This window comes from Corella eumyota, chromosome 3, assembly GCF_963082875.1.
Source record: "Corella eumyota chromosome 3, kaCorEumy4.1, whole genome shotgun sequence".
Classification (NCBI taxonomy): domain Eukaryota; kingdom Metazoa; phylum Chordata; class Ascidiacea; order Phlebobranchia; family Corellidae; genus Corella; species Corella eumyota.
Genome location: NC_137492.1, coordinates 114,743 through 124,568, shown reverse-complemented (window position 1 = coordinate 124,568; position 9,826 = coordinate 114,743). Strand labels below are relative to the sequence as shown.

The 9,826-nt window shown below is 34.9% G+C and overlaps 2 protein-coding genes across 2 annotated transcripts; one reads left to right on the top strand and one right to left on the bottom strand.

The window, feature by feature from the left end:
* Window positions 1-1,591: 1,591 nt before the first annotated feature.
* Window positions 1,592-5,704, top strand: LOC145745308 (uncharacterized). The gene is made up of 4 exons (XM_082563346.1): window positions 1,592-1,667; window positions 1,785-1,883; window positions 3,804-4,097; window positions 4,351-5,704. The coding sequence occupies exons 3-4, from the start codon at window positions 3,824-3,826 to the stop codon at window positions 5,385-5,387; spliced, it is 1,311 nt and encodes a 436-aa protein (XP_082419472.1). The 5' UTR covers window positions 1,592-1,667; window positions 1,785-1,883; window positions 3,804-3,823; the 3' UTR covers window positions 5,388-5,704.
* Window positions 5,705-7,315: 1,611 nt separating this feature from the next.
* LOC145744925 (uncharacterized) lies at window positions 7,316-8,746 on the bottom strand. Its single transcript, XM_082562898.1, has 2 exons — window positions 8,340-8,746; window positions 7,316-8,259 (listed from the first exon to the last, which is right to left on the bottom strand). Exons 1-2 carry the CDS (start codon window positions 8,611-8,613, stop codon window positions 7,316-7,318), a joined length of 1,218 nt encoding a protein of 405 aa, XP_082419024.1. The 5' UTR covers window positions 8,614-8,746.
* Between the last annotated feature and the right edge of the window lie 1,080 nt (window positions 8,747-9,826).

The window sequence follows — 9,826 nt, the reverse complement described above, 5'->3', positions numbered from 1 at the left end:
GCGGAAATGTTTTGAAATTGAATAATTTTCCCACAAAGTTTAAGTTTTCTTGTTTTTATTGAATTTTATCCAAGTTTTGTGGTAAACTAGTTTTACGTTGAAATTCAAACGAAAATGTTTAAAAGTTTTTATTAAATTAAGAATTTCATCAACCACGAGTTTTAACTCGGCTGTGATTGGTCGAAACTTAACCACGTGATAACCGGAAAAGACTTCGCGTCGCCACGCTAGGTTAAAGGTTACTGGAAGTCAACCCGAACCTCGTCATAACGGCGTGCTTATGACATCACGGTCCAACGCAAGATTTAAGGATTAATAAAAACTTTGTTTTTTTTTTAAATAAAAACTTTTTTTATAATTTCAGAATATTTTCACAAATCGTTTTTCTTTAAAATTTTATTTTCTGTAAATTTATTTTTTGTTAAAATGTGTGAAGCGAGGTGCGAAGTACTTTGTTCGAACAAAGTGATCACTTATTTCCATTGTTACGTCACAATGAAGATGGTAACATGATAATCACCATTGTTCCTTCATTGTCGCGAACAATAAACGACAAATTCCGAACAAAACCAACAAAGTCTCGCCTAAACCGACAAAAAATTTATAAATTAAGTTTTAGCATTTTAATCTTAAACGAAAAACATTTCTTGTGAGTGTTTGTAGTCGGTGTTTAACACGATTTTAATCGAAGTAACAAGTTGGAAATTTAAGTTTTGATTGAAGTGAACAACTTTAAGAAAGATTATCGGCGACTTCCGACACTGAGTTAATTATTAACAAAATCATGTTTCGATTTATTATTCCATATTTTTAAAAACTTTTAATTTTTTTTCGAAACTCGTAAATTAAAAATAAATTTTAAATTTGTCGCCGGGTAACGTCGCGCGCCTCTCTGTCTCTAATTGTTACGTCACAGATAAAAGCGACCGCTTAACAAAATATTAGCTTCATTAACGACGCGTTTATTAACTCGCTTTTAATTTACGACGCTACGTCATCGTCACGTGACTTGAACAATTTACGTTTTGTTTACAGAAAGTCTCTAAAAAGTTGGATTTTCGTTAAAATTGAGAAAATTTTTCGTCGTTTTTGTTAAAAATAATTTCATGTTTCAAAATTCTTCTTCATTGTTCGATGTAAGAATAAAATAACAGATTTACAAACTTTTTAAAATCAACAATACATTCGACCTCGGTGGTCCTGGATGCATGGATAAAGTTTAAGTCGCAAATTACAATCTTCATAAAACCTCGAAATCTTTTCTAAATCTCGAATTGTGGAACTTAAATGGGCGCCCTCCACAAATACACATTCCCAGGGCCCAACTGTCAATCAAATTAGGCTCCGCCCATTAAACATAAACAAACAACAATTTATTAGAATATTATGATATCATAAAAGAATGCCATGGCGTCATAATTATTAATTTCTCGCGTTTTTGTTTTTGTCTTTAAAAGTTATTCAGCGAATATCAACATATGGTTGAACTGTCAATCACTTTAAAGCTCCACCCTCCACTATTATGACGTCATGATAATGAATAATGCAAAAAGGAAAATGTTGATTTATCCTCATAAATATTATTTTTCTTTTTTTTAGGATTCGGATTTCAAATCGGGTGGGAAAATATAAAAAAGAAAGAAAATCAATTTTTGTTTACGATCAAAGTAATCTAAAATTATTTTATTATTTTTTGTAATAAATTTTTATTTATTTTAAAGATTATTTATTATTCGGTTTCAGAAATTTTTAGATAACTTTTAATGACTGGTTTTTATTTATAGCTTTCCAGTTGAACTGGTTCGGTTTCGAGTTCCATTTATTTTGGAGAAGGGTGTTAAAATTTTCCTCTTTTTCCAGCAAAATTAAACAAACATTAGCAGGTAAGACAGCTGGTGTTCATATTAACAACTCACTAGTAGCCTCGTTTAAGCGATATTCGATCATTCTAAGCGCGTGTGTGTTAGTAATTGGTCGGCTTAATGGCTTGACAGTTGATATGTCCGTTTTATCCGTTCCCACAGCCGCCATTTTTCGATGTTTTTACTTTTAAAGTCGTCTTGGTTTTAAGTTTCGGGGCCAGGTGTTGCTATTGTATATCCACTCAGTTTGTTCAACTTAGAATAACATTTTGTGCGCGAATAAAGGAACCGGTGTGACGTCATAATGGTTGAAAGTGTGAATTGATTTAGTTTGTTATGTTTAATCTAAACAACAAAAACTTTTGGTTAAAAGTTGTTCAAAGCTTTCAAAATAAAAATTTGGTTCGAAATTTTGTGTTTCCATCCAAAATTTTAAATTCTGTTGCTGAAATTTATGGTTGTAACGCTTGAAATAAAATTAAATGTCCGAATTTTGTTCTAAACTTCAATTGTTTTGGGAAATAACATGAAAAGGTGTGACAATAATAACTTGTGGCGCCAAATCTTAATCTTTAGTCAAAATAATCAACAAATAATTTCATAATTTGACATTTTTCACAACAAATAAAAACCCGAAATAAATAAAACCACAAACAAGAAAATCAAAGTCAAACAATGTTAAATCTGGGTTTTAAAATCTTTTTTATTTTGGGAGAAAACTTTTTGTGATTTTGATTTAAAATGTTTTTCTTGTGCGCTTATTCACCCATGACAAAAGTTTATTGTGACATCACAAACACTTTTAATCACGTCACAACATTGAAACGCATGGCTGGTTATCGAGAAAACTTTTCTTTGTAGTTAAAATTTTTGTTGAAACAAAAAATTTTGAGCGAATTTTTCATTGTTTTAAGTTGGTAATTAGTTGATTTAAATCTGGAATGAAGTTTCTAATATTTTGATTAGAGCAACTTGTTAGTTTAATTAATAAAACTTTGTTACTAAATAATTAAAAATGACGGTTTTTGTTGAACAAATATTAAAGTTGTCGCCAATATTTCAAAGTTTCAGTTTTGTTTGATTTTCAAATTTCGGGGCAAATTCTAGTTTGTTTCTTGACTTAATCTTAAACTTTATCTTTTAAGTTAATCACGTGTCAATCGGTAAACACACTTCGTGACGTCACTAAATCTTAAACGTCATCAAAGTTCGTTTTATCAAGTTTGGATTATTCTTAAAACCAAATAAATTCTTTTTTGAAGATTAACAAAGATTAAACTTTTGAACTTTTTATTGATTTCTGCCGAGAATTATGAAAAACATTTTTTTATGATGTTACAACATTATTTTATCGATTTTATGTTTAAAAAACGGATATTTTTTCCCATGAGTTAATTAAGAAGGAAATATTCAATTTTAAATTTTTATTGATTACTAGTTTACAAGTATTCTTCATTACATGTTAATAAATGTCAATATTGGAACTAAACGCGACATTTTTCCAAGCGTCGCCTTTTTCGCGAGGAGAGATTCTCGCGCGTGCTTATAAATTCAATTCTGGTTTGAACAAAACTTATTCTAGATTTAAAAGATTTTGGTTCAAATTAGAATTTTTGTTTATTTTAATTCAGTGAAAATTTTCAGTTTGAAGTTTTAGAAAACAAATTATTTGATTAGGTTTTATGAAGTTATCAGAATCTTATCGTGATGTCATAAGACTAAAGTGTGACATCATACGTGTGACATCATAAGAGAGTACTGTGATGTCATTATCATAAGTTTTATCATTTTCAAACGAGTTCTATCAGGTTCGAATCCAGACCCAGGTTTAAAAATGACTCGCAACAAAATAAATTCATCATTTCTTGCAACAGTTCAGAGAGAGAGTTAGAAATTAATTAGTTAATTAACTGTTTTAAAAATTGATTTTCGAATTCACAGAATTAAAAATAAGTTGAAGAATGACAGTTCGACATTTTTCCGAACAAATAAGTTGCCAAACGTTCGAGAATTTCACCAAAATCGACCACGTGACTCCGAGTGAAATTCTACCGAAGTTTTCGAGACCAGAGACCGCGGGTTCGATTCCAACCGACGCCATTTTGCAAAAAACAGGAGGTCCGATGCGAATTAGATCACAAGGATATTCATCCGCCAAACCATATTCAAGAAACAATATTCATCCGCGTCATTTACCGTCGCCCATGGCAACCAATCAGCAACAAATAAGCGGAGGTAATTATTACGTCATAAATAACGATATTTTCTCGCGACATTATTACGTCACATTTGATTAATAATAAAGTCAATGTCGATTAAAGATGAAAGAAACGTCATAATCACCTTTTATTAACACGTCATAATAGGATTTATTATTTTCTTTGATGTTAAGTTTTGTTAAAACAATTTTGTTTAAGTTTTAGTAAATTATTATTAACTCCGCTCGGTAAACATGATTGTTTGTTAAACATCAACTTTTTGTTTGCAGATTTGTACGGAAACTCGAATTTAAATTCCATTTATTCTGCCATCACCAAAGAAGTACAAGAGCGAAACAAAAACAATTCCTCTCCGCATTTTGAGGCTTCATTTCCGGGCGGAAGCGAAAATTCTCCCGAACCCCTGGATGTTGAGAACACGAGCTCCAGTGGGGACGACAATGAGGGTCCGAGTTTAGAGGGGGACGACAAGAAAGTGGTGAAGCCCCCGTACTCGTACATCGCCCTCATCACGATGTCGATCCTCCAATCCCCGGAGAAAAAGCTCACTCTGAGCGGCATCTGCGACTTCATCATGAACAGGTTTCCCTACTACAAAGCCAAGTTCCCCGCCTGGCAGAACTCGATCCGACACAACCTCTCGCTCAACGACTGCTTTGTCAAAATTGCCCGGGAGCCAGGCAACCCCGGCAAGGGAAACTACTGGAGCATGGACCCCGAAGCTGAGGATATGTTCGACAATGGATCCTTTCTTAGGCGCCGCAAACGATTTAAGCGCCAGCGCCACTTTGCGTCACCGCCCGCGCCTTTCACGCACGAGCTCCGACAATTAATGGGAATTAACCCTTTCGTGCCCAGATTACACGCTGGCTTACACCCCAATCATTTAGTGCACGCAGGACAACTGCACGCCAACACCATGCACGCACAAGCTTTACAAGCAACAAGCCAATTAAACGCAGCATTGCACGCCCAACAATTGCACGCCATTCACTTGAACAACTTGCACGCCCATGCGCCACCACCAAAACGCCAATCTCTGTTCTCGATCGAGTCCCTTTTAGGGGACAAACCTGGGTCACCTCCCATGAAACCGGGCCTAACATCGACCCCCAAATCGTCTAGTAGTTCACCAGACCCTGTCCGCTCCAATATGTTACCTTTTATACCCCCAATGTACCCAGTTAACCCAATGTTGCCCCATTTTGGGCAACAGCAGATGAATTATTTAGCCTCAAGCGCAGCCGCTGCTGCTGGACTTTTACCTTCGTTTGGCAGTTGGCCAAGTTTTGCTCATACCACATGACCACGTTACGTCACAAAGACACGTGACCCCGCGATGCTGCCGCAACTTTAATGAGATTAGACATCAAACGATGTGAAAATAATCATACAACTTTCATGCAGTTTCATTTATTTATCTTTTGTGCATTTAATAAAATCGTGAAAAATATTTTAAGTTGTTTTTGTTGGAAATTTAAAAAAAATTAATTAGGGCAATTTTAAGGTTTAATTAGAAGAAAACAAAACATTGTTTTGTAACAATGCGCAATTCTTTTATTGTTTGTTGCGTCATTTAATAATTAAACGGTGTTTTTTATTATAAAAGTCTTTAACATTATGACATCACAAATATGTAACAATCACTTGTGTTAAAACATAGACACCTGTGCTTAGACAGCTGCTTAAATATTTTCTGCAAAATCTGTTTTTAAGATATTTTATTATTTGAATTTAGCGAAACTTTAAAGATTTAAAATAAATCTTTTATCGCCCCCGGTCACATGACCCCGTTGAACATTGGTCAAACCCCAGGGTATCCTATTACTGGGGTTGTGGACTTACTCAGACCTTGGGTCAAGTTTTAATTAATGGTCATGGGCAAGGTGTTGCGTTAATGGGGGGCAAGGATTAAAAACTTGACACCTTTTAAACATTGAACTACTTCCGTAAACACTTGAACGATGTCCACCTAAAAGTTGCTTTAAATATTGGAGGTTTAACGCTGGTGTTTGTGTGAGTTGGAAACAAGGAGATCTTTGTAGAAGGCGGCGCTTTTCAAGTTCATTTCTGCGGCTTTTTTGTCGTTAAAACCCCGCCCCGAACCTCGCACAATGCCCGATGTTATCTCTCCACAAATACAAAGCAAACATCGTCGCTTTAATGCGTTTTATGACAATGGTATCGGACGTCCGCCGCGTTCTAATATCGATTCACAACCTATTATGACGCCATAACTTGGAATTATTGCAGATTTTAACGATCTTGATAAAATATTTTGCTTCGATAAAGTTCAATCATTTTAAAACTTGTAAAATAACAAAAACTGTGCAAATAGTCTGCAACCGATGTTCTAGATAGCATTGTTACGTCACATATAAAAGATAAAAGTCTATTGTTACTTTCTTCCGTTTTCTAAACCCCGATTTTGGCGAAATTTTAAAATATTCACAAAATAAATTTGTTTTTCTTGGAATTTTGAGTTTGTTTAAACCCCCTGTCATGTTAAGTGGAAATTAATTTTATTTTTAAAACTTTCAACTTTTCACGGTTCAACGAACTCCAAGGTCCCCGCCAAATTTCAGTGTTGCCATGTCAACTAAGTTGACCTCTGACCCGATTGTTTACGTAATAAGGGGTTGACTGTGAATTGATTTTAAAGTGGCGAAAGATTTAAATTCTTAGATTTTATCTTTTTTTTTTTCACTCGGGATTTTGCAGCAGACGTCATTAGACAGTGTGACGTCACAGATAATGAATAAAGCTTAATTGTTTTGTAGGAAAGATTTTTCAGTTAGAATTTTAATAAATTTTGATATTTTATAAATTTCTTTTGAAGTCAAGGTCGAAAGCTGTAAATCGAACAAGCGACACCTGTTTGTGATGTCATAAACTCGATTGTTATCCTAATAATTGTTTGAAGTCGGTCTATAAATTATATTACAAGCAAGGTAGGACTTAAATAAATATTATCGCTTTAGAATTAGAAATATTTTAGGTTTTATAACAAAGCTGAACTCTTTGAACTAAATTTAAAAATGTCGCGCGAATCAATGAAATTTTATTTCTTCGTTTTATGGGTTGGATTATTAAAATAATTTCGTTTTAGAATCTTTTCAATTTCAATTTTATATTTTTAATTAAAATCGTTTTTAATAAGGTCGAATTTAATATCAAACACAAAATAAAAATTTATATTTTTTACATTTTTTATTAACAATAAAAATAACAAAGTTAACGTTGTTTTAGAGCTGGGTAGAATCCAATGGGGGGTAAATGTTGTCCGAAATGGGGCAAAATTGGGTTAACTGGGTACATTGGAGGTATAAAAGGTAACATATTTGAACGAACAGGGTCTGGTGAACTACTCGACGATTTGGGGGTCGATGTAAGACCCGATTTCATGGGAGGTGACCCAGGTTTGTCCCCTAAAAGGGACTCAATCGAGAACAGAGATTGGCGTTTTGGTGGTGGCGCATGGGCGTGCAAGTTGTTCAAGTGAATGGCGTGCAATTGTTGGGCATGCAATGCTGCGTTTAATTGGCTTGTTGCTTGCAAAGCTTGTGCGTGCATGGCGTTGGCGTGCAGTTGTCCTGCGTGCACTAAATGATTGGGGTGTAAGCCAGCGTGTAATCTGGGCACGAAAGGGTTAATTCCCATTAATTGTCGGAGCTCGTGCGTGAAAGGCGCGGGCGGTGACGCAAAGTGGCGCTGGCGCTTAAATCGTTTGCGGCGCCTAAGAAAAGATCCATTGTCGAACATATCCTCAGCTTCGGGGTCCATGCTCCAGTAGTTTCCCTTGCCGGGGTTGCCTGGCTCCCGGGCAATTTTGACAAAGCAGTCGTTGAGCGAGAGGTTGTGTCGGATCGAGTTCTGCCAGGCGGGGAACTTGGCTTTGTAGTAGGGAAACCTGTTCATAATGAAGTCGCAAATGCCGCTCAGAGTAAGCTTTTTCTCCGGGGATTGGAGGATCGACATCGTGATGAGGGCGATGTACGAGTACGGGGGCTTCACCACTTTCTTGTCGTCCCCCTCTAAGCTTGAACCCTCGTTTTCGACCCCACTATCTGTTAGGTCATCGGTGATAATTTTGTCACTGTTCGCCGGGGATAAGGGCTGAAATTCCGGCGACGAATTACTCAGTTCGCGATGTTCTTGTTTATATAAAATCAGGAAATCTAAATAAAGATTGTTTATGTTAATAATTTGTTAAAGCTTTCAATATTGCAAATAGTATAATTTATGACGTCATAAATACCTCCGCTTATGCGTTGTTGATTGGTTGCTATGGGCGACGGCAAATGACGCAGATGAATATTGTTTCTTGAATATGGTTTGGCGGATGAATATCCTTGTGATCTAATTCGCATCGGACCTCCTGTTTTTTGCAAAATGGCGTCGGTTGGAATCGAACCCGCGGTCTCTGGACTCGAAAACTTCGGTAGAATTTCACTCGGAGTCACGTGGTCGATTTTGGTGAAATTCTCGAACGTTTGGCAACTTATTTGTTCGGAAAAATGTCGAACTGTCATTCTTCAACTTATTTTTAATTCTGTGAATTCGAAAATCAATTTTTAAAACAGTTAATTAACTAATTAATTTCTAACTCTCTCTCTTAACTGTTGCAAGAAATGATGAATTTATTTTGTTGCGAGCCATTTTTAAACCTGGGTCTTGATTCGAACCTGACAGAACTCGTTTGAAAATGATAAAACTTATGATAATGACATCACAGTACTCTCTTATGATGTCACAGAACTTTCTTGTCACACGTATGCTTGTTGATCTTTTCAACACGATGTTTAACATCTAATCTTCAAAGCGGAACGATTAACCCAATTTGATTGAAGTTTAAGCGATGACGTAAGGTTTCGTGATTATTACGTCACAAGACAGGAATGTAATTATTATTCTAATATAAAACAAAATATTATTATTCTTTCAATATTGTTTTTTTTTATTATTTCTATGTTTAAAAATTATACTGTGACGTCACAAACCTTTTATGAGTCATCTAATGACGTCTTACGCACGACCTTTAATCACGTGCCAACCTTGAAGTTGATTAGTCGATAAAATTGTTTAAAATTTTAGAAATACAAACGTCAGTTGTTTATTGTTACGTCATTATCGGAATTGTTTTATATGAGTGACGTCATCTAAAATAACTCCTGGTTTTGTTTTGTACAAGTTTGTTATTGTTTAAATATTTTTATATTATGACGTCATAAACTTAAAATAAGGTGGATTGTTATAAACGTTTACCAAGCATGACGTCATAACCACAAACAATGAAAGATTCTTGGTCACGGCTGATTAAACAAGTTGTACCAATATTTTGACGTGGTGTCAAGTACGACACGCTTCGATAAATTTGTTGTTTTTCGTGGAAACACTGGAAACAAAATAAAATTAAAAACTTTGAAGATTAATTAAAATATTAATTACCAAAACGATTAAAAGTTTTTCTGTTAGTTTACTTAGCTCTCTGCTTTGTTTATTGTGTTATTTTATGACGTCACTGAAAGCTTTTATGACGTCACATTGCTTCTTTTATTCGCGCACAAAATGTTATTTTAAGTTAAACAAACTGGGCACACCTGCGTAGGTAACTTGAAACCGAGGTTTGGTGTGAAAACAAAAATTTTGGTTCAAAATTTTGTGAAACTTTTAATTAAAATTGTTTCAAATATTTTGGGAATAATTTCGTGATTTAATTTTGCATTAATTAGTTGATGTTAATTG

What these genes read in the sequence shown, in the direction of transcription:
- LOC145744925 (XM_082562898.1), bottom strand. Translation starts at nt 8,613, where the DNA reads ATGACAGTTCGACATTTTTCCGAACAAATAAGTTGCCAAACGTTCGAG. An exon ending in TCAACAACGCATAAGCGGAG is followed by an intron (nt 8,260 to 8,339) that starts GTATTTATGACG and finishes ATCTTTATTTAG; the next exon opens with ATTTCCTGATTTTATATAAA.
- LOC145745308 (XM_082563346.1), top strand. Translation starts at nt 3,824, where the DNA reads ATGACAGTTCGACATTTTTCCGAACAAATAAGTTGCCAAACGTTCGAG. An exon ending in TCAGCAACAAATAAGCGGAG is followed by an intron (nt 4,098 to 4,350) that starts GTAATTATTACG and finishes TTTTGTTTGCAG; the next exon opens with ATTTGTACGGAAACTCGAAT.